The 26,128-nt window shown below is 37.5% G+C and overlaps 1 protein-coding gene across 4 annotated transcripts in view; it reads right to left on the bottom strand.

The window, feature by feature from the left end:
• Positions 1–25,361, bottom strand: part of nr6a1b (nuclear receptor subfamily 6, group A, member 1b) — a 204,017-nt gene extending 178,656 nt beyond the window's left edge. For all 4 annotated transcript variants that reach the window (XM_015367133.2, XM_015367134.2, XM_015367135.2 and 1 more), the window contains exon 1: positions 25,165–25,361. In XM_015367133.2, the coding sequence (XP_015222619.1) occupies positions 25,165–25,231 (67 nt within the window). In that variant the 5' untranslated portion in view covers positions 25,232–25,361. The remainder of the gene's footprint in view (positions 1–25,164) is intronic.
• Positions 25,362–26,128: the final 767 nt, after the last annotated feature.

Raw genomic sequence — 26,128 nt, 5'->3', positions numbered from 1 at the left:
CTGGAAGGTTGCTGGTTCAAATCCTGCTGCTGGCAGAGGAATCCTACTCTGTTGGGCCCCTGAGCAAGACCACAGTGACAGTGAATAAAAGGATTATCAGCAACAGAGTCAAGTGAATCCATCTAGTTTGTCATGGGGCAAGAGGGTAATTTGCTTTCAATTCCTGGGGTTTACATACACTTGAAAATCATCACCACAGTAATGGCTTTTAGTACACACACATCATGTACATTCCTCTCATTTCAAGGGAAGCACTTAGTTTAGACAGTGTAGCTTAAAAAGCAGGGCCAATTGCTTTTTCGCGCTTAAAACAGCATAGACATGCCAGTTGGAGGTGGAACTGTATTCGGGTCTCAATGCATTTCTGCTCTTGGGACCTTGCTTGTCCAGTGTTAGCTTATATTATTCCACAGAACAGCAATTGTACCACAAATCAAATATTAGCAGCAGAAATGGGAAAAAATTGGAAGATTAACCTCTTATTTGATGATATCTGTTATATCAACTAGAGAGCTGTACAGCAAGTAACACATTTGTGTTAACTAGGATTGTAAGGTTATTTACTTTAGCCCATGTGGTTTCTTTTCTTAATGTATAGCGAAAGGATTTCCTGAAGGAGATGAGCAAAATATTGAAGACAACAAACAGCCACCAACTCACACAAGCCCCACATTCACCGAGCACCAGGTTGGAGTTGACCGATTTATTCACAGAAAAGGTTTTATGACAGAAAGGCCTCAGGTCTCACTTGATCCATATCCATTTACCAGATACAATGGTCCTGCAGAATCCCAGTCTGTATGCATTGGTTAATGGCAACTTCACACATAAGTGCCAACTTCTTAGCATCTGAAATATTTTGTTTCTCACAAAAACGCAATTTTGAGACATGAGACACCTGTTGTCAAAGGCATTACCATAGCATCCGAAGGAATTATACCAATATTCAGGAAGGATATGTCCACAAACCATTTGAATCCTTCAGATAAATGCTAAAGACTCTTGAAACAGATCTAGCTTGTCGAGGAAAGTCGCCCTAGGGGCAGCACAGTGCCGTGGTTAGTGCTGGGGTATCACAGCTTCAGGATCATGGGTTTGTAATCCAGACGTGAGGGAATGTCTATGTGGAGTCTGCATGGTCCACCTGTGTTTGTGTGGGGTTTTGCCATTTACCCCAGTCTATTTAATGCTTTTTCACACACTCCCCTGTGCTCAGTATGAGGGTTTTCCTGGCTTGAGCAACTACCTCTTTCGCTGCGACTTACTGCTTGGTTACTGGCTTCCTGTCCCTGGTTTGTTCCCCGACTAGGTCTCCTGGTGAGGGTTGTGGCTCTTTACCGATCGCTCTGGTTTCGACTCTCGGCTTCCGGCCCCGCTTCTGGTTTTGTACTTTTGCTTGTTTACCTGCGGCTTTCGGACCTCGGATTGCTCTCTCGACAACGCCTTTGGATATTGTTCAGGTTTTCTGCACAGGGTTCTCACTACTATTTCCTAACACTAGGTCCCAGCGCAGGCTACCTGACCCTTATAAGGCGCTATATGTAGGTAATGTATGAAATGTATGAAAACACTGTTTCTACACGTGATGTACTTCTAAAGCACAACTGCAGCTAACAGCTAATAAGATGTGATTTGAAAGTGTGATGGTTCTGACAATATAGTTGATTACACCAAAAGTCTCAGTTGCTGGTTGCTGTCCTCACTCTACTTTGACAATAAAAGACCAGAACTATTTTTTTAACAAAAATCCCGCATCTTATGAACGTCTCTGGAGCAAAGAGTTGTCGACCAAACTGATCATTTTAAATTTTATCGGCGCAAAGAGCACCAACGATAATAAATCTAAACCGAGTATGAGATCAGATATTACTTCTGTATGTAATGCCAGGATGTTCAATTCATCAGAACTGACCCAGAAAGGTCTAATTACCTTCATGTTAAAGCGTACAGTCTAAACCAGAATAAAAGACTTTCAGCTGAAATATTCCATTTAACAGACGTGACAAGGAGATTCTGTATGTCCTACATCCACGGTCCCATAATTCATTTTCTGACTTCCATGGCCTCAAGGTTACCACTTAATGTCATGGTAAACAATGTTGGCATTCTCTATAACCTCGGTTTACAGCAAATAATGAGGATCATTTGCTTTAAGATTGCTTTTGTTGTTCTGGTAGATTCAAGGTCATCTGGCGGCCTTTAAATTAATTGCTAACATTTCCTGTGGGCTCTTCTGCTGCCTTGCTTGAAAGAGAGCACAGAACAGCTGCTTGGTCATTTTTTTCCCATTGAAAATGTCATATTTAACATCTATTTCTCCGACGAAATGTATCAATCATCCACCGACTTCATAAGAAGCACGGAGAAGAAAGAAAATAAATAAAACTTTAAGAACTTTTGTACAAAGTCCCCAGACAGAGTTCTCTAACCCTGGCAGGAGATTATGTATGGAAATACCGTTCACAATGGGGCTCTGAAATATACCATTTAAGTCAGTGTTGTTCTTACAAATAGTGTATTTTCCAGCACACCAAAAGACAAATAGATTCCCTGTAACAGGATATATAACCAGAGAGTTACCACCAGATGTGCTGCAGTTGCACAGTGTACAGAATTGCAACATTCTTTAACAAATATTGCTCACAACAGCATATAAAGTTGAAATGTATTGAAATTCATTTTACAACACCTGCCTGCATAATGGAGAGAACAAAAGTTCACTTTTCATTTTAAGTGACATTTCCAATAAGAAGGCCATGAAGAGGAGAGGAAATACTTTCAACTTTCCTTCTATGGTTATGGCTTTTTTCATTGACATAACCAGGCTGAATCTCATTTACTCATCCACAGCCTAGAAGGGGGTTGAAAACTGTTGTCTTTTAAAAAATATATATTGTTTTGTTACTTAAAAATCATCTGTATCTGTTAATGTACTGAAACAGAAAATACAACTGATGAGCAATCTGGTTTTATGAAAACCCGTAACGCATCCTGCAAAAGCATCAGAGCAATACTTTACTTTACATAATTACAGCACTAAGTCCAGGTTCAATAATGGAACAAGTAAAGGTTTATTCCACGCTGCAAAGAGCAGAAAAGAAGCACAACTTTTCGGCTAAATAAACCTTTACTTGTTCCTTGGCAGCCTACGCATGCTGACGCAGCTCCCTACTTGAACTATAACAGGTTCAATAATTACGGAACAAGCATTACAAACCCTGCGTGGTAAGATAATTAGCTTTTTTTTTAAAACATGCAATGTCTCTGTGTAATCTCTAGAAATTGGTAAGATCACACCAGACTTTCAACGGGGTTACATATTATTAAGAAGTCAATATTTAAGAGTCAAAATACGCCAAACTCCTGGGAGTGTCCATTTCACCCCAGCGTGATATTGTTAATAAAACATTCAGTGTGCAATCTTGAGTAATCTACTGCACCTAAACCTGCCCGCATTTTATTCCCCCTTCATTTAAGTGAAATAAACCAACATGGCAACCTTATATACTTCTCTTCATCTTCTTTCATTTAATTGTTTGCTTCGGCACCACCTTCTCACCACAATTACAGCCGCTGTACCTGCAGTGTTATTTCCTGGGTTCTCCTTTCACAGTTAGGTCGTTGTGAACGGCACTTCAAAGATTTCCATTTTGACAGATTACAGTAGCCCTTCCATTCTTAGAAATGGGCTGTCTGTGTGATGCCAGAAGTGACATTTCAGGATATGAGGCCACACCAGGTTATAAAAAAAAGAGTTTTTTCACTGATGGCCTGCTTTGCAACTCGCTGACCCTGCCCAGCAACATAGGCCCTACATCAGCAGCTTAACTGGGAGGAGTTTGCTTTGCTATTTAACCAACAGAAGGGAGAGATATACAAAGTAGGAGCAAATAATGTTTACGTATTGCACCTTTAAGTGTTTGCTTTGAGCAGTAAAAGCAAGCACACAGATTGAAGGCTAACTTAAAGTTTTCAGCATTCACTGTAGTGAATCTTGCTTTCATCCAAAGCACACGACTCACACTCATCATTACTTTTGATGTGGCTCTATAAAACACAATTTAAAACCACTCTTTTTTTATTACTTACATTGTAAAGTGTGATGTTTCACTAATAGTGACAACAAAATGTGAAATAAAGGTGCTCTTTTGTAGGAAATATGTTAAAAATAGTAACACAACAGTGCTATTCAGGACACCTATTTTGTGCCCATTTTACAACAGGCATTGAAGAAACATCAGGAGACAGTATTCTACGCAGACTGTACCCATAGGTAATGCGTCTGGGCTGTTTTCTCAAAGCTTTTCCACACTTTCTCTATGTAAATTGTTATTTCTAACGTCTATAAGCATTCACAAATGGCATCAAATGACTAAAATACACCACATGTATTAGGACTTACTGCATGTTATCTTTGTACTTTATTCATCTATCAATAAGGTAATTGATAATATACATTACTTACCCGACCCTCAGTTACATACATGTATTGATTTAACATTTCTTTACGTAGGCACAGTTTCACAAAATAAAATATTTTGGTGGAGCTGTCACAAAAAAGCAAAGACTCCTGATCCTGTTAGTCCTGTTAATCAATGCTTTTTTAAAGACTACTGGCTGTTTAACATGATGCTCTGTTCATACTGTACATGTAATAATTCAGGGTGCTCAGTTTGGTTCTTTTGTCACCTCTAAATCAGATTCTTCAGGTCTCTGGGAAAGGACAGGATTTGAAACATTTAAACTATTATGTTAATCTCATTGTTCATGTTGTTGATTAATTATTAATTGTACATATATAGTGCCTTTTCTGCACAGAGTAAGCATAAATGTTAACGCCTGTGTCAAATTGCCCCATTAACAATGCAGTAAAACACCAATTTCCAACATAATAAAAAATAAATCCCCACCCCCCAATTCAATATATACTGAAAATGGCAGATTTGCCATTGTGAATTTCTTTCTACTCCAGGTAACCTCTACATCACATTGTCACAGGACAAGAACGTTTGTATTTGGCGCTAAGTAACAGCTCAGTGGCACACTGTTTTCTTTATTTCAGAGCAAGGACTGAGTCAAATTGACCTGGCATTCCTGCAATGGAAATGAGCTATTAATTGTATCTGTAGACACTTTGTAATCTTAAAGTGCTAGCTAAATCACACTCCATGGTGTTTACATCCACTTTTTAGATGATTGAAGGAACCAGATTTCACCTCATCTGCCACAACACACCAGAGGCACAGAGACATCTTACAACTGTGCCATTGTAGAAATGAAGCATGGCCAAGTCATTATACTTCAGCATAAAAAGAGAGAGAGATCACCTTATTGAACATATACAATTTCTCGTATTGGGAATTTGTCTTTTACACATACCCCAACTTGCTCTCCATGACACACACAGACAGGGAGAGAAGCTTGGGGTCAGAGCACAGGGTCAGCCACTGGAGCAGTTGGGGTTTAGGGCCTTGCTCAGGGGCCCAACGGAGTAGGATTCCTCTACCAGTTGCGGGATACAAACAGGCAACCTTTCAGCCACAGGCGCAGATCCTTAGCCACAGAGCCACCACTCCATCTGAAAAACTTCAGTGTTTAATTAAAGAAGGTGTTCACCCCAAATGCTAACAAAAATAACCTCCTAGCTAAGGGGTGCTACTCTATTAGGGGAAATCTCTTCTCTTTTCACTTTTCAAAGACTATTGTTTAGCTTTTAAACTCACTCAAAAATAAGAAACAAATTGAAACTGACTTTCTCCCTAGATAATTCAAAGTTTAAAAAATCTCTCTAGCTATATACAGTACATTTATAAATATTAGACTGCATAAAAGTGATTTTTTTATAGCTGTGGTGACACTACAATTCTGGGTCAGAGTTTCATATAGGAGGCATCTAGATGTGCTGAACTGTAAAGAGGAAAAACGTTTAATTATACTGAACGTCAAGCTGCTACTTTCATAAATCATAGCTCAGAATCCAACAAAGTAAAAAAGAAATCTACCGATATAGGATCTTATAAAAACAAGTGCTAGAATCTTCAATTCAGCTGAATTGCGTAACTATCAAACTAACTCTTGACTTTCAAACAAAAGCACAGCCAAAAGGAAATGTTAACAAAGGTTAATAATAAAGGTCAAGTCTGAGGATGTTTCAGATGAAACATATGTCCTGCTGTCTCTAGAAAAGTTTATTTAGTTCTGTTCCAACTAAAAAACAAAACTCTGATTATGTAGCCTCTTGTTTAGGAAAAAAATCAGATGACTTGATCCCAACATTTTTAAATGCCTTATCTTATCCAGATTTCTAATCTCTTGTAGATTGCCACCGACGAGAGGTCGAACACTGGTCAGTGACAGTGCCAGGGGAATTTATGACAGGGAACATGTAATTCTGTGAGCCTCAATGACAAGCTCAAAGGGACATCTTGCCCTTTCAACATAAAAGAGCTCAAGATATACAGCTTGAGGCCTGCACAGTGTATTTGAGATGTTGATAGCAGCTAATAGCTCAAGGCAAACTGTATGTTTATGACATTAACCAAATGTGTGAACTGGTAGGCTTTATTTATTCCTGTTAACCAGGGTCTTTCACAGTAAAAAACGCATGTACTAGAAAACAGTCACAAACAGGGTTGCATTAAACCTTCTAGTTATTGATCATCCTTCACATTAACATCAGAGATGCTAGAAAAGTTTCAAAACTTCACTCCCTGTATGGCTCTTATGCAAAACTGATTTCTATTTAGTGACCACTGCTTAGATCTTAATGAACTCCTCTCAAGAGTGAACTGGGCTTTGGCTGATTCCAGCACCATAAAATTCCAGCTGAAACAGGGCTTGCTGTTGGCTGTGCAATTTCTCTGATGACCAGTGCTGGAATTTATTGTTCTGTTTTAGAGAAGACTAGCCAGCTCCTGAACCCATCTTACAATCCCTTCCGCTTAAAGCTGAACCTGCAACGTCACTCCATTCAAACAGAAATCAGCACACTTCCCGTTGCTTCAAGTTCTACAGTGCATTTGATCAAAAAACTGAACGTGCTATTATCAAATGTATATTGAGTAACCCTCACTCATCTATTTTTAATATTTATATAACTTTTTAGTCCAGTTTCTAAGTCACAAAATAGGAGCCGATATATTACTTATCTAAATATCACAACCAAAAATGACGAGCCATTTACCTGGATCAACTAACAAAACACAATACTTTTATAATTCACACAGAACCCAATACAAAAGCATATGAAAACTGACATGAAGAAGGCTCCACAGCTGAAACGTTGGGTTTCTTTTCTTCTCTTCTCAGCATGGAATAAACCTTTACTTGTTCCTTTGCAGCCGACGCATGCTGACGCAGCTCCCCACCTGAACTACTTCAGCATATGAAAATATACTAATATGTGAGTTTGAGAGAAAATACTGGTACAATTTCTTCACTGTAGCCAGAAATCTAGACCCTTCACAGATTATGCAAAATGTTTCACTGTCAAAACCTGTGATTAACACCGCAGTGCCTCACTGTATCGTTTTACAATCACAGGTCCACAGCTGGCGCAGTATGAGATGATCAAATTAGTTTACAGTACTCAAAATCACAAGGAACAGCAGTTTTACTGCTATAGTCACTTTGGTACAGAGGAAGTCTCTTCATGGGATACCATTTGCACAATTAAAACAACCTGACGATTCAATGACACCTGGTTTCCCTTATTAAATACCAAGTTCATTGTTTTATATAAGCCATAAAGCATTTTTTTTCACAAGCCTCCCAGCAGCAAATGGGAGAATTTTATGGCATCTTGTTTCCACCTTCATTTAACATCAGACTCCTAACAAAGCCTCCTGTGTTTCATGTTACCATTGTTACTGTACCAACGCGTCTGTCTTTACATTAACAATTTTCACACCATGGTCATTTATGGCCTCTACATTTGAATAGCAGCAGTATACTTCACAGAGTGCCCACATTACTGTTTAAGCAAGATTTAGACCACAGCAAAGATTTAGTTTCAAATAATTAAATTGCTGCAAACTGTAATTTATTTGGGGAATCCTTCAGAATCCTTAACCAGTTTTGATGAGTGAATCAAAACAGAGCAAACATTTTGGATTGTTATCAATTTTATCTTAAATACTAGGCCACTCAGCCACTGTGCGTCCATTTTGACTTGATACAAATAATAATAATTATATCTCAGGGAATGTTCTTCATTTAGGCTGAAAATTAATGTTGCAGTTTCAGTTTTTGATGATTTGCTAAATTAATTACTAGTTTCCTGTTCTGCATGACATGCAAATGTCTTCTGAGAACACTTTTTTCCTGGGAAGAGAAAAGGTAGAGAGGGCAAACAAACCAGTTTTTCTCTTCATCTCATTTTGCAAAACAGTGTGTTATCTCCCTCCAAATCAGCATGAGAAAGACTTTTCAGAGTGATACACCCTTGTAGATGGTGGAGAACAGGCCTGCCTTTCAAACTGTGAGATACCGAAGCCCAGATAGAAACAAATTCCTTTCTAGCAGACAGAAAATACTATGTGGACTTTACTGAGCTTGTTTAGGTGTCTTGTAGGTATTTGTGCTGTTTCCTTAATTGAATCATTCAGAGATTTGACCAGTGTTTCTTTTCTGTGTTCAATCAGCACTGATATCCCTAAATCAAATATACCACTGTCATCCAGACATTGAATTGTTGGATTACAAGGAGGTATTGATTTTTTTTTTTATTAAAGGAATCATCTTGCTTACTTTATAAACACCAAAACTGAAAGGATGTTTTATAAGGAACCTACATACCTATGACTTTTCTAACTGTTACTGCTTATAGGACCAGCCTTCTGCTTTTGGTGATTTTAACTGCATGCATTCAAATACTTGTTAATACCTCAGGGACTAAATGTTTTTAAAACTGGACTTATCTTGTAATCATCTAGGGATCATTGCCATAAAGAACAAAAATATTTTTTTCTAGTGGATTCTGTTTTGACAATCTGGATCTGGCAAATGGATGATGAATTGCAACACATTTCGGTGGACGGAGACATAAAATTAATATGAACGCAAAGCAGGAGTAGAGCTGGCAACCTGTGCTGGTAACCTGGGGGTTTATAAGGATTGTTAATAAAGAGAATAAAAGAGGAGTAGAGACAAATAACAGGTCCAACTGAAAGCCCATTTATTCATAAAAAGAATAAAAAAATATCTACACATAAATAGACATTAAAATGTTACATTCACAATTCAATATTACTCTGCTGCAAGCCCATGTACAATGCTGAGGCTATCTCGGTTGACTACTACAGAAAAGGACAATGAAGGTCTACAAATACTGCAAAGGAAAGCCAATGGAATAATCCCAGGACTGAAACGTATGTAATACACAGAAAGGTTAAAAGGACTAAATCTCCAGAGCTTAGAATAAAGACGACTTTGGGGGAGATTTGTCTGTGGTATCCAAAATCTTAAAAGCCAAGTCAACTGAAATGACTGTTTCAGACCCTGTAGAACCCATTAGGCACTAGCAGACCTAGAAGAGAGAATAGAGGAGAGACTGTTCCTTGTGCAGCTATAGGCTTTCAGACCAACCTGCCAAACCAGGTTGTAGATCTGACGATTTTCTAGGACACCTTCAAGAAAAGCAGCTTTAATTAGATTCTTGAATCAATAGGCTTCTGGCAGCCATGGGATCAATACACAAAATGTGTGCCAAAGATTTTTTGCCCCCCATGAATTTTGCGGAGAGAGATGCAATCGGGAATGAAGAATAAAAATGATTTTTTTAACTGACTTGGCGACATGGAAATATTGATTGCTTGAAGAACCCAAACTTGCAGGACTAAATAAGAGCATGAATATGTAATATTAATTGCATACCCTGTGCATTTAATCATGCATCCATTTAGGTCTAGTTTTAAAGAGACACACACTATCTAAAACAAAACATCGGATACAACATCCATGCCAGAAATTCTCAAAGAAATATGGTCAGCAGCTGACAGATGTTTAGGCATTCTGCAACCCAGTTCAAACATAACAGATTAATAAGAAATGCCACATACAACACAAGAACATGAGTAATAAAAACTGGTGTAAGCTCATCTTGCGAAGAACATGAGTCCTTTAAGAAAGACATAGTGTCCATCATAATACAGCTTGCCTTCCAATAAATAAGCTTAAATGTCAAACATTTAAATGACTGTTCACAACTGTAAAATAACAGCCTTGGTCTTGACAACTAAACAAAGGACTCTCACATTTCGAATGGATTGAGAGGCACACACAAATACATTCTAAATCAAATCTGAGGTTAGAATTTTATTATTGATCACACGTGGCAAATATTTATCTTTATTCGACAATGTTTATGCAGTTACACTCAGTTTCTTATACAATATGAATGTGAGGGAATGCTGCACTGTATCTTGTACGTGAAACAAGCTAAAAAATGTGTCTTGCGACAGACGTTAGTTAAATAAAGTACAGTCTTCACAATACAATGAGGCTAATGATGCAAAGAGCCCAGCTTCCTCACCTATACAGTCAGACATCTCCCTACTACAGCCCCCAAGCTGTTAAGCTGTAAATTTGTCAAGATCAAATACAGACAAGATAAAAGACCAAGTCAATAGAAAAGTTGACATTTGTCATTTGATTCTTTGTGATCACTGAAAGGAAACGTTTTGTGATGTTTAAAAAAAAGCCTGGTATTTTTTTAGATACAAAGTATTTTACGCTGCTAGTGTGCTTTTATTCCTTCTCTATCACTTTTTGTGGTAATGTAAAATACAGCTGCTATGAGCAGAGACAAATAATGTTGATATAAAAAAGTCGTATTGGATAGTCAAATGTCAACCACAGCACTACACCTGGTCTTTCACTCATGAGATCGTGCCTGAACATCACTGGGTCACTCCACACCTCCTCAGCCAAAACGATGGCATCATCTCAGAATCTTCTAGAAACAGGTTTTCAGGCCTGCTGAGCTGCTTTTAATTTTCCCTTAAACTGTGACCAGGACAAGGTAAACCAGAAGGAAGGCTAAACAGTAAAAGAAAAGCTCCCAAGTTTCCGCCTCATCACTGTCTCCATGTTAGCACTTCTATCCAATCTCTAACGAGGTTCAGGAGGTTGAGGTTGAGTAGGACTTTCTTCATCAAAAAATATTAGCGGCAGAAGTTTGGCAAATTGAGCATATCCCTTTGCCCTGTGAAGGATATGGGTACAATAATCTTAGTACTGCTTTAAGAACCTTAAGTTTCATTCTTTTTTAAAGAAAAACACCTTTTTTTTTCAGAACCCAGCAAGCCCATTTTCTCTGCAGTGCCGTTTTCTATCTGTGATTCTACTGGGCAATGGGACTGGCTGAGCTGGTATGGAATTAACTTTTTGTCATTTAACTTCCGTTTCGTGCTTTTGCCTCATTTGCAGCCATTCTTTCATTCCCCTTTTGGAATTTTAGTGTCTACTGCTTCTAGTTCGAGGTTGAGCCTTCCACCCTCGAAGCCCAGACCTGCAGCCCAGACAGGAGCAACAGGTACAACTCCCACTGCTGACAATTCAAAGAATATTCGGCATAACTATCCCAGCGATTCAATTCCAGCAAGGGCTAAACGATGTCTAACAGTCCTGGGCAGTGATCTACAAACTAAACCACTTTTATTCTGTAAATAGGGTACAGCACAGAAGAGCCACTGGGTCTCTTCAGGTTCAGGTTCCCAGTGTGGATATACTGTTGTTGTATTTATTAAAAGCATTTCTCAGACTGCTTATTAAATCTCGGTAACAAATAATTTAATTAACGTTAGCGATAATTTGGACTGAGTTTGAATTAAACACAAAGTACTGTAAGTGTTGTCGCAAACCCCTGGTCTCTCCACGGGTGAGAGTGAGAGTTTGTGCAAATCGCAACGTAGCGTGGCCCTTCCTGCTCACTAGCCACTGTAAGGACTGATGTAATGCGAGCGAAGCAGTTTTCCAGAGCGGAGAACTCCGAGACAGAGACCACGCTCTAGGAATCACGTGTGGGGTGAGTTTAGTTTTAGACAAAACCGGAGAACTTCACCACACGGCTGAGCAGGAGCTCAGTGTCTCATCAATTCCCACCAGCATGAGGACGCCAGGCGCTTGAAGCAAACTCAGATTGAACTCTGCAATAAGTTTTGTTTTCCAATAATAATGTTCTTGGGCTGATGATGCTTGTATGGGGAAAGAGGCAGTGATTCATAAAGTGTTTATATTTTGCATAAAGTGTAGTGTGCTCACGCGTGTGGGATGGAAATGGTTGAAAAACACTGGTAATATACTGTATAAACGTTGTGGCTACCACTGTTTTTCACAATTTTTATATTAGTTAGAATTATTTTTATGTAAACAATCCAACAAAAAGGTGGATGTGTGAAATGTACTGAATATGTATCTAAATTTATCATTAGTGTAGCATTATTATATTTTATTTGTTATATTATATAAGGGATATATTGTCATGGCCAATAAGGTCTGTTCACCTTATTCTGATCTAAGGCTAATTGAAAAAAGATGTCAAAGAAATCTATGCTGTGGGACGTGACTGAGTAAGTATACATTCAGGCAGACAAAGCACCAGTAATCCCAAATTATCATCTTAACTACAGGGATGGGGTCAACAAAATGAGAAAAAACACCACTCAGGTCCTTTTCGTCAGAGCTCTATGGGAACAGAATTAGGGGCATTTTTATACTTTCTGCTTCATTCCTCATTTTTTCAGCATCTTTCTCAACAACTGCAAGAGCAAATTTCCAAACAATAACACCAGTTTTAAATGATACCCTGATGTTACCCTGCTTTTCTGCTAATAACCTCACTGCACTTAGTAACCTTCCCTAGAAATGCATGTCCTTTAATTCGTGCACCAATCAGCACTCTTCAACAATGGTCATTTTGAAGACTATGAAGACTTAACACACTGCGCTATCTCAGCAATCTGAAAAATGATGTCTCGTAATTCTGTTGTGCCTTTCAAAAGCGAATACATCCATCAGGGTTTGGGAAAACCAAAAGCAAGCTTAAGTGATGAATGGTTTAAAAGTGAAATTAAGTCAACTATGAAATACTCCATGGCATTGAATGAAGAAAGCTACAATGAAAAGCATACAACCCCATATGTTCTTAATGACTTAATAGAAAACATTTGTTTAGGGGAGTGAAATAAATAAAAATGATTTTTTGTAGTTTGAGGTACAATTACAATAAGAAGGAACAATTAATTAAATTTGCCCTGCCAGATTGCTCTAAATTGTCCTAGGATCTTTAGGCCTCCAACAAGAACTGAAAAAGAACAGTACCTTAAGTTCATTTAACTATTTTACTAAATAATTTATGAACAATTTTGTTTCCTGCAGGTTTTTATTCTTTCCAGGTCTTCTATTGTCAAAGGAGAGCTTATTAAAGGCACTAATTATTAATTTATTTGGCTGATGCTTTTAAGGAACGAGACTCTGTACCTATTTATACTGGTGAGCAATTAACTGGAGACACCTGAGTGATATACAGCAGTAGTGTTTCGCCTGGAAGTTGAATCCATGAAAATAATTCAGAGAAATGTTTTTGTCCTACAAACCCAGTGCTGACATTTTTCTTCATGCAGATGGAATCCGAAAACTTGATTTCCAGTCACACCAAGGCAAATCCAACACTAAATAATAATTACCATTAGTACAACAGTAATGAAACCTAAAGACATAAAGTCAATTTTCTCTTCTCCTAAGCTTTTCAGAGGCCCAAAGCCAACTGGTCACTCCTTTTTCCTATATCATTTTTATCACTAGGGAGATCTGCTTTAAAAAAGTATAGTTGCTTAGCAACGGCACAGTGTGCAATCAATCTATAGAGTGACTTAATATAAAACAGTGCTTACTTTTTGAATTCACTATTTTTACAAGTAATTAAGGTACATGCTCAAATCTTGGGAAAACCTAAATACAATGTTGAATTCATTGCGAACTATTCTATTTTGTGTAAATAGCAAATATCTCTAGGAAGAAAGATCACGCTACAAAAGCATTACCTTTCATTGTTATCTATATACTGTCAAGTGCATTTTTATTCCAGTGGTCTTGAGGTTTAGACTTGTTTTCCTTCAAAATGAAAAGCAGACAAGAATCCCCAAAAAGTTGAGAGAATCGCATAACACATTAAATATTTAGGGCAGTGGTTTACTTGGATTACAGCAAGTTTAATGACTGAAACTTCACACACGTTTATGGGGTTGGTCAAATTATTAGTGACGAGCTTTTCAATTCATAGTGGAGTTAACTTAATTTTTAAATATTTATATTTTCATTCATTTCCAAACCAAAACATCCAAATTCAATTCAGCTGTGATTCATCACAGGATCATCTGGGCACCTCAAACTGGGCAAATCTGAATAGTGGTGTGCCACAGGGGTCCATTTTTGACCCACTTCTCTTCCTGACCTATACGAGCGACCAACTGTACCGTAGTTTCTCATACAGCAAACAAGTTCAATATGCTGATGACACAAAAGAGGGGGAGGAGCAAACCGAAAAAGCACCAGGGGAATTACAAAAAGAAGGACACAGGGGGATGAGGCTCAAGAGTGAACCGAGATTCACTAGTATCACTGGGGATTTGGATCAAAAGTGAACAGAGACTCACTAGTATCACTGTGGATTTGGATCAAAAGTGAACCGAGACTCACTAGTATAACGGGGGATGTAGATCAAAGGTGAACCGAGACTCACTAGTATCACAGGGGGGATTCAGTTCAAGAGTGAACCAAAATTCGCTACTATCATGGGGAGATTTGGCTCTAGAGCAAACCGAGACTCACTAGTATCACTTGGGTTTCGGCTCAAGAGCGAACCGAGACTCACTAGTATCACAGTGGGGTGCGGCTCAGGGCAACTGGGTACAGAGAATTGCTCTCTCAGTGGCAGCAGGATATACGTTTGCTCTGTGATTTTGTGGTTATTTTGAATATTTTAAACATACCTACACCAATCTGCTTAGAGGATTATCTCTGTATTTCCTCACCAAAAGCATAAACATATATTTTTACCAATATGTTGTAGTGTATCCTTGTTCCCAAATTATCACCACCACATTTAGGGACACATTTTAAATGGTCTAGTCAGTGCATCCTATACAATAAGATTTAAGGATTAAAAAATAAATACATTACTTAAAAGGGAACAAGGAGAGGGTATATCCGGGCTGAAAAGCCTTCTTCATGTGTGCGGAATGCAGACAAGGGGTGTATAAGGGGGCTATAACACAGCAAGTTAAAATATTAATACCACTACATTTCTGTGAACTTTTTATCTAAAATTGCTGTGGTGTTCAAGGTTGAAATTTTAAAAGATTTAGACATGCATGTGCGTCTTAGAAACAGTCAAATACCTCACTGCCCTGAGACGCATAGCAGGGATTTTAACAGACGAAGAGCCACACAGACTCCTCTATCTGTATTCATTCAGCTATTGCGAACGTAACGAGAAAGTTTGTGAAAGTTCAGCATTCCTTCACTATAAGAAGACAATGTTTCACCATCATACTGTGACAGTCTTTAATCTTCCGTTTTATGGAACATATGGCGTGCGCCAGCCTGTTAAAGCTCAGATGAAGCTGAAGTCACACAGCCAACTGGGGGAGATGAAAACAAAGTATGATGGCTGAACCTTAAATTAGGTGTTTATCTGGGATCTTCTTTTTTAAAAGTAACCTGGAGTACAATATATACTGAGACAGGGAGGTGGAGAGAATCTCAGATGGCAAGTCACTTTGCATGATTCAAATATATTTCCATAGGGCTGTCATTTCACTTTAACACATATTAAAAACAACTTAAATGCCCATTGGTGAGATTATCGTCTTATATGAATAAGCACGGACCATGTATATTTACATTTTAGCAGTGGGTTTTGTTTAATATGATGCTTATGTTTGACTGCATACAGTATAAATGTTTACAAGTCAAGCGCATTAAATACTTGAACCTGAACAATCCGACAAGTCTTATTCATCAAATATTTATGTTCTGAAAATGTGGTTTGCAAGGCTAGAACATGTATAACAAATATTCAATACGATGGATAAGGCACGATTTGTCTTTATCAATTTGAAAAATGGAACCAAGCGCCTTTGAAGCAGAATTCAACTCATCGACAGAAAACAATAAACTGTTCATCCACAATTCCTGTACTTGTGGGAGCTGAACAAAATCTGAAGGTTGTGAACTTTGTTCATGAAAAGTTTTTAACTTTGTGCTGTAACTGATAGAAATAAATGTTAATAAATACCCTGACTTTTCAATTCTGTCAAAAACAGCTGTTTTGTATACACGAAACAACATACATTTACCTGGTTACTTCTAGAAACATTTAAGATGAGGAAACTGTAAACTTTTACACAACGTACATCTAAAGCATTCTTTATCATGCAGTACATATTCTAAACACACAGTATAAAATAAATGACCACATGTCACTGCACAGTTCGGTAAAGAGCATGACCATTCATTCTGTCATGAAAAAATACACTTTTGCAAACCAAGTCAAGAGTCTGGGTGGCCTTATTTTCGAGGGACATTCAACACCAACCATATGAGAAAATGAGAGCGCGGAAAAAAAGTATCACACTTTCTTCATACACATCTCAGTGACTGATGTATCAGCACACTCATCACTCAACCATCTGTGTTTTCTTCACCACCTGCCTCTGTGGTTTAATTTACCAGGAGATCTGCTTTGATTCAATCCCCTGGGATGGTGTATTTCAGGATGCATTTACAACCAGCTTCTTCAACTATCACACAGAAATCTCAGAAACTATTGAGAGCAATACTGAAGCCTTAAAAAAAGTTTAAAGAAGGGCATTACCTCTTCTTAAGCTCCTCTTTAGAAGAGCATCCCCTAAGACCTGATCTAAATGAGACGCACCTAATTTTTACAGTTTACTAAATGCACATTTACAAAGATGCATGCTTGATCCTAGGTCAGAAAAGCAAAGAATATAATCTGAAATAGCACGACAATATCTAGAAATGTTTAGTACACCAAAGGAAAGCAAGGTGGTTTACTATAAGTTACACAAGTGAAATGTGGAGGAGCTTTCAAATGCAGGAGGAAATGTGGAGGAGCTTTCAAATACAGGTGACAGTATTGTGCAATTACTTCAGATTCAAGCAGTAAGACCTGACACAAAAGAATTACAGAGTACCAGCCAGGTTTCTGTATTAACTAGGTCCACAACTCTAGGCAACACATCAATACTAGTTATACTGTAACGCACTATTGAGCATATTTCTTCCAGCTGTGTTAAAAAACAATTGGTGTCCCGTGCAATGACATTGTATGGCTACACTCTTAATAAAAAAGTAAAAATCACAAGCAACGTGCACCACTAGATTAAATCTTGTGCAACTCCTGGGCTTGGCTTTGTTACATCATCCTCTATGTCAACTACTCAAGACACTTCTCATTGTACCACCCAACTGCTGTTTACAGGAGACCTCCAGTGCATAGTGGCTTCGGTGTGCCACCTAGGTGGGTGTTATACTGTAGTGGTGGATGAAGAGTCCTCTCCTATACGTAAAGCAGTTTGGGATCCACCGGGATGAAGGGAGATGCATAAATGCTATTATTGATGTTTACAGGTTCATATAAGCTGTCATGGACGCAAACAGAATTACAAAAAAAAATTCCCTTGAACAAGTGTGCATTGAAAAGAAGGCTTGTAATGTTGCCACTTCATATTATGCACAATTCTAGTGCGTAGGACTGTTTTATATGGCACTACCTTGGAACAGTATCATTCCCTTTGTGCCAAGAATACTTAGACATAGATACTGTACGTGAAAATTGGAAACTTACAGGAAGTGTATGCAAGTGAAATTTCAATCAGAAACTTCGAAATTACAGAGGGCGCATCGGGCGGTATAATTTTTTTAATTCCATTAGCTGCTCTTACAATTTGACACTATTCTGAAGAAATGAGCCCTAAAGATTCCGATGGATTTTACAGATGCAAGATTTCCTTTTTCCCCCCACTTTTGTTAGGTAACTTGGCGAAAATAACCTTAGCTGACTAATCAAAGTCGTTCGTCTTGCACACAATTAATCCTCCTGCCTATGGTGTGGACTCCAGGAGGGGGCTCAGAGACACTTCTGGGGGGATCTTCACAAAAACTAGAAAACAATTCAATCCAAGATGAAAGTGGAACTGTAGCTCTATTTTGATATTTTGGGGCTAGAAAGTATGAGTGCATTTCAAACAACGACAGAAGTAAAATGTACACAGTAACTCCAATTTACATCACAAATTTCTAGGTATGTGCAGCTCCATATTCTGTGATTCAGAACGAGGCAACAAAACTTCCGGTGGAGTGAAGTGGCCCTATTACATTGTAAAGACGCAAGCTTGTGAATTCATGTCTTTTAATCAAATAGAAATATTGCTCAAGATGGTTTTGTCGACAAATACTACCCACTGGTTGACTCTGCATGCAGATCAAGTTGGTACATTTCTGTGGCGAAATGTCTGCTGCACAGCCTGTGCTTACTCACTCCTAGATCGCATTACATTAGTCATTACAGTGACTAGTGAGCAGGAAGGGCAGCATCACAATTCGTGGGATTCGTGGGAACTCTTGCCCTCGTCCGTAGCGAGACCAGGGGTTTGCGACAAAATGGCGACTTGCCGTACTTTCAAGAATTTCCGGAATGTTCGGAATTGTGCGCTTAACGCAAACATTTATAATTCTTTTTCTATACCAACAATGAATTTATTTCGCTACCGAGATCTGTCTGAGAAATTAGAATTACAGTTCTGCTTTAATACTCTCAATCAGTTCCTTAATAACGGAAATGCCTTAGGTTAAGTGTTTTGAATTTATGATAAATCTAAAAACAAATGAATCACATGTTGTGCTCATTGTTTCATTTTCCCTGTTGAAGGTGTTCATATGAAACACTCACCCAGAAGGCATTAAGAAATCCTGTTGAAGGCAACTGTTAAACTACCAATGGCTATTTTCTCCACCACAATTACATCACAAGTGCACAAGTGCATCGTACATCAGTATTTAATAGTAGCAATTAAACTGTGCTGTGCTCTAAACCACTGAAAAGTACTAATACAAAGGAGTCAACCAGGCAGAAAGCTCTGGGAACCCTTTATTCACAGGCCACTTAAACCTGTGAATGAATTAATTATATGAGCTAATATACGTTTTATTTGATTATGATTTTTTTACTTTCAAATAACTTAATGAAAAAAGGAAACTAATTCATATTTTTGTTTAAATTAACATCATTGATATTTTACTAGCATTCTTTGCATAGCTCGATTCTGCATTTCATAGACGTTCAGACTAAAAACCACAGTTTTGACATCAGTAATTTCATGCTGTAAAATTACTATTTTTTTGCTGCAAAGGAACAGAGCCGTAAGGTTCTGTTCAGTTCACCTGATCTTTGCTCATCATTAACCTGATAACTTGTTTGCCTTAGCTTTCCATAGATAATACAAGAACAATCTGAATAATTCAAATATATTTCAACAGCAATTTAATTCATCTTAAATTAAGCCCGTAGTGTGGAGAAGTTGGAAGTGCTAAAACAAACATTTCCGACAATAAATAAGATCTGAAGTAAAAATGGAATTAAATTACTGAAGAGATATTTCAGAGAGTATTAAAATTAGAGTAAAGATTAGATCAATTTGATTAAATTTACATTACATTAATATAAACTAGAGAAACATATTATGGGCTATACATATTAATCATACAATATCAATCATATTAATTTTTAATATGAAAAAAGTATTTCTTGACCTAGAACACTCATCTTAAAATTTTACATATTTTTTTTTTTATTTCTGTGCAGAAGTAATAATTATCTTTGTGTTCATGTGGTTTTAAAAAGACAGGCCAACATGTTCCATTAAACAGTCACAATTCACTATCTTTTTATGTTTAAATATTGTTTTTAGTCTCATATCAAAGCCTAAAAAAACATTTTCGAATTATTCTGAGGACCATTCTATACTAATTAGTGTTCCTTTGCAGCACTGTAGCCAGGTGCATAAAGTATAAGAATTATTTTTTTCTAGAACTCGACGATTCCCTTACTGAAATTATAAACTTCAATACTTGGCAAAAACAAAAACAATTTGTAATCACTGTACATTTTAAAGCAAAATTCAAGCCTGTTTAAAATAATCTTCTGAAAATAATGCTGAAATTAAAAAGAAAATTAAGCCACACAGAATTTTAAAAACGTCATTTTTAACGAATCTGACATAAATCTAATGGTTTTTCAATAGTTTCATGCATTATTTTAATACAAGACTTGATTACTACTACAAAATTCTCACCTTGATCACTATATTAGGTTGGAATAATTTAAATCCATCAGATGGACAAAAAAAAATCTTTTGAAATCATGTAAGACCTGGGGAAATACATAACAAACGCCCTGCTTTTTCTTTTTGCGCTTATATAGCACCGTTTTCAAAAGGGCATTTTTACATATGCATATAGGCAGTGCTCTGAAAGGAAAGTGGCACTGCAGCGATCTAGCATGGAGTGTCATTAATCATGCTCTTGACTGGGTCTCAGAGATAGCTGTGGTGTCCTCCCCCACTCACTGTGACTCTACTGTACTTGTTTATCACCATTCCCTGACTCAGCAGGGGTCAAGCTACCCAGCCCACCCCAAGAAAACAATTCCTTCAGGCAAATAAAGCACAGATCCCCCCCACCCACCCTCTCCCCCGACCACATCACCTCTGGCAGGGCTGGAACGACAGCTTCTTTAGAGGTCTTGGGGACTCAGGTCCTCTCTACAGTACCTACTGTACTGGAATCCTCCAAGCTTTACTTTATCAAGAGCGGGTGCGCTGTCACTAACATACTGTGTCTAATCCCACTGTTCCTGCACCCCCCTCACCCACGCTGATAGGAAATGAAAATGTAAAAAAAAACAGCACACTTTAAAAGTCTCCGAAATTGTAGCAGGCAAAGTCAAAGAAACGACACAGATGCGCAACTGTTACACGGATAAAGTTTTACTTTTTTTCTTCTTTAAACTAGTCCTTTAAGAGTTTTCATCTCTTCTCTCATCAATAATCCCCAAACAACAAATAAAATATTCAAGAATCAGAAGAGGGATTCTGATGTGGACAAGATCCGTCACCCAGCTTCTGCCGTTGACCAGGGACTGGTTTAATTAATACCCTACTCAATCTTTGCACTCCCCCAAAATGTTTTTTTTAAACAAATGTGAGTACCTCCTATAAAATAATACATCCTAATAAACCAAGATAGCAAAAATGACATTAAATAGACACATAATTTCTTTCTGCATGATACATTTCATATACAAAACATGAATACCATTCGAATATATTGAAACAATTTTACAGATTTTGAAGGCTTTTATTGTGTGCATGGAAAAACAGACTTTCCATTTTTCAAGATTTCATTAAAAACACTTGTCCATTTTTCATACACTTGAATCAGTATTTTATTTTCTACTGAATATATCATTGGCTTGCCTTATAATTCTAAATTTCACACAGACAGTTTGATAAACACACTTTATGATAAGGGTTCTTAATAAAACATTCAGCCACACCAGAGAATTTTTAAGGAAATGTATCTTTAATGTCAACAAAAAGATTCTAAAACTTTAAACATTTTAATGTAATAACTTGCCCAGCCTATTAGTTTAAAATGCTCTTACGTTTCTATTGATCAACATCTAAGTAAATTAATGCCTGTTAGCTTTCAAAATCCATGAAAATGCAATTTTCTCTCCAAATCTTTAAAGAACATAACAAAACAAGACTATGAACAAATGATGAATGGAATAATATTTTTCCATTACTTCCTGTTGTTTAACCTTCAGGTCACAAACTCAACACCCTTACTTTCAAATACAAGAGTTACGAATCATGCAATATATACAAAGAGCCAGGAAAAAAAAAACTTATTTTTTAAACCTTCTTAATCCATGATTAAGCACCACCATGTAAAGCCCATTCTCAAGTAAAAGCATAATTACATTTTTTTTAATGATCAATCAGTGATGTTAAGAAAATCAATACAAATCTTATAAATCACAGCTTGCCATAATTGATACGAATCAATAAGTCTCTCTAAAATTAAACCGTTGCGATTGCTTTTGTCATCACAGTAACTTAATTACCTATCCCTATGATAATATTAATTTCAGCTTTCACCTTCAATTCGCTTTGATCATTATTAGGTTTTTAACAGCAGAAGAAATAGTCTCACTATGTTAAGAACTGATTCAATTAAAAAAAATACTTTGCAAGTACATTTATAGAAAAAGGCCCATCTCAAGCTTCAATTATTAACTTTTGTCAATTAAATTGTTCAATGACTCAATTCGTACACGTATGACAAAAATGACTTGCAATCTAAGAGATATCTAAGCAGCAATCATTTAAAGATCTACCATCCTCAAATGCATTAAATTAATCATACAAGACTTTGCAATCTGATGTTTATGATTAACAAATTCCTATCTGAAATGGCATTTGGATCAAAATTGCATTTCATGAGCCAAGACAGCTATTTGATTGCAAGTTTCCACAAGGCAGGCTAATTTCCACATGAGGGAAATTGAACTCATTAAGAAAAGGGAAAATGAAGCTCACTGCTGTCATGAGGAAAAGGTGAGGTATATACAGTATCCTGACAGGATAATTTTAAAATGCCCTATGCACCTGAAAAGGAGTGAATTTCCTTTTGTAGGGAGTCACAGCTCTGTATAAATGCTTTAAGTAACTATAACTACGTAATCACCTTCCCTGTTCACCCAGGAGTGGAATTGAACTGAATCTTCAGCACAAGGGTAAAATATTACATACTCCTTGCTGACAGAACCAAACATATCCCAGTTCTGTATTGATAGATAGCAGTCAAATTAGATTTGAACAAAGTTGATGTAAACGACCTATTCATTACTAGCGTACATCACACTGCATAGGATTTTCATCCGTTTTAAACTATTCCAGGAAATCCCTTACAGGCAAAACAATCAATTTTAATAAAATTAAAGATGCTTTGCTTACAGTCAGCAGACAATATTGGAAAATATGGCTTTTGGCCTTGAATTATGTTAATAGCTACAAACGGGAACATATTAAGGAATCTAAAGTGAAGGCAATAAAAATATCAATACGCTTCTGTGAGGAAATTAACATGCGGCGTCACATTCAGTTTAAATGTCTTCCAGTATCCTTCCCAGTCTCGTTGAAATTTAAACAATTCTAAATACAAATCTAAATTTCCATTCACCTGTGGGTTAAATAATATAAAATTGAATGATATGTGCAATATCTCATAAAATCAAATTTCGTTATTAAGGGGCTCATCCCAGTGGTTTTTAAACTTTTTTATGAGAAGGGCTTTTGTTAGGAAGCGATATAAAATGTGAATAAAGTTGCTAATTTTCGGGAAAAATAATAATTAAACCCACGCTCAATTTTCTAAAAACTATTCAGCTTTCTACCGAGATCTACTGTACGCACCGTGCAACTTTGGTGGCAAGCTAAATCAAATTGCTCCGCCAATAGCTTACAAAGTAAGCAAACAATCGTGATAGTTTTTTTTTTCCCCATGCAGACGAAAAAAAAACATTATTTTAAAAGAAATGACATTTTACTGAGAACGCCGCCTCACACACACGCTCTCCTCCAGTACTGGTGCTGTTTTGCCTTGTACCTGAAGCCAGGAAAACTGCGTAATGTTTCTTCCCATCGCAGATCAAAGGATATGTTTTCAGTCTGAGGCACACGAGTCAATAAAATTCAACGACCACTTGAAGGGCCAAGGTACTGTACATGACATTTAAAAGTAGGCGCCAAATAATTAATTCCCTGATGGTCGATATATATGATTTCGTAAACACCAAACATACATGCCTTCAACTGAACCCTTAACGACTGGCGTCGAATTATAGACTACATAACCACTGCACGGAGAGGTTTCAATTAAAGATGCTGTTTACAAACAGCTTTCCAGTTAGCCAAGACAAAACGTTTCTTCAGAAAAGCCGTGCTGTTACACACACCCGCAGAGATACATACTATCACCAGAGCAAATACAGTACAAAGGTTGGTGGACCGTTTTCACTTGAATGTGTGCGTTTTCGGGGGTTGGGTGTCAGGATGATGAAGCAAAATGCGTTCGACACACCACTCTCCTGTCACAAAGTAGCTTATTTTAGGCCAGCTCAACTAATGTTGTATAAGAAGAAATTGTTTGTTGACATTTTAAAAATATATATATTTTTTAAATAATGTAGCTAATAAAAGCCAACAGTGGACGCAAATAATTGTAAACGAAAACTAAGAGTACAAGAAGCCCACTTGATAAACTAATTGAACACTATGTTCCTCTGGTGATAATCTTCGCCCCCGTTATCTCTCGTTTTAACATCCTTTGTGACTCGGATTCACAGGACTTCTTTAGCTCTACCTAATTGCTCCAGGGCGCTTCCCCAAGTTCAAAAGTTCACCTTTTACAACCTCCCAAAAAAAAACTACTGACTAGATGTCCCAAACAGAAACATTCCTATTCCGCTAGTACTAATCTAAGGATGTTCTTCCTTTCAAAAGCAAGATTTTCTTGAAACTCCAGCCCCCACCTCCCCAAGCTCAATAGAACAAGCAAATAAAATCAGCATCGACAAATCCGTCCTATGCGTTGTTGATAGGTTAGTTTGTACAGTACCCTCAATATGTACCCGTGCAAAACGGGGTATTTTAAGTTATTTACTTAAACTAATACGAATCCAAACTAAATGCCCTCCCCCCCCCAATTTAAAACCTAAATTAATCATGTAAAAAGTCATGGTTTTGGAACTGAAAATATTTATTGTTTATTTTGGTAGGTTAAAGTTGTTTTTTTCTTGCTTTGAGTAAATACATGCGCATAAATATTAGACTTTAATGCAAACCTGCGTTGCTTGTCTTTTTTGTGCAATACTTTTAAATTGCATCCGTCATTAAATTCCAAATTAAAGCAAAAATGCTAAACTTGCTTTGCACGTAACACCGGGTGCATAGGAAATCCAAGGCAAATTACATCAAATATTAATCGCACAGAAATTGAATGGGGATGATACCTTACCGTTCACAGACTTAACATCGTTCCTCTCTGCGTACTCGAATCCATTTGTCCTGTTTTCTATTTCCATCCTCGTGTCAAATTTCTGCCCCTTTTTTCTTGTCGAGCAGCTGCTGTTTTGTTTTTCTCGTTTTGCTTTCGGGGGGAAAAGGCTCTCCTCACCAGTCAATGAAAGCTACGCCGCTCCATGCTGTTCTCTGCTGTCAGTAAACCGAGAACCTATCCATGCGCTCACACAAAAACAGCCCTTCACAACCACTACAGTGACATCACGTCGTTGGACATCTGCGTACTGTCGGGGCATCTTGGGAAATGTATTCCTTCTGCTGCAAACACCTGCAGTTTTCGCAATGGAGTTTTTGGCCCCTGAAGTGCATTGAACACACTACATCATTGCACAGTATAAAATGAAACGGTTGCACAACCCAATAGACCCACAAAATTATGGTAGGCGACGGAAGCTGTACTGATTTCGGTTTGTGATGGAATATTTGTCACACTTATAACACGGTTTAGGTGTTTTAAAATTTGAATTCGGTATGCTCTACTATTAAATGCATGAAAAGATTGATTTCATTTGATTCCCGTATTCGTGTCCGTGAACTGCCAAAGGCAACAGAAAATGTCATTTATAAACGGTTTCTCCTTTAACGAGATTCACGCTGATGACCGGTAATGGCTTTTCACAGACACATTGTAGTATTTTTTTTTCCAGTTCCTATTTTAGGATTCATGATTGCTATGTGTGCTTTAAAGGAATATCCTTCATGAAAGTATATTCCCTCCATCTGTTTTCTAACCAAGTCTTCCAGTTCAGGACCGAAGGAGAACTAGAGGCTGTCGTAGTAAACAGCAGGCTGAAGGCAGGGACAGGACGCCAGTCCATCACAGGCCAGACACACTCACACTTGGGACAATTTTCCCAGAAGCCAATTAACCTACCAGTGTGTCTTTGGACTGAGGGAGG

Source organism: Lepisosteus oculatus, chromosome 24 (assembly GCF_040954835.1).
Source record: "Lepisosteus oculatus isolate fLepOcu1 chromosome 24, fLepOcu1.hap2, whole genome shotgun sequence".
Taxonomy (NCBI): Eukaryota; Metazoa; Chordata; class Actinopteri; order Semionotiformes; family Lepisosteidae; genus Lepisosteus; species Lepisosteus oculatus.
This window is presented reverse-complemented; position numbering and strand designations above follow the sequence as displayed.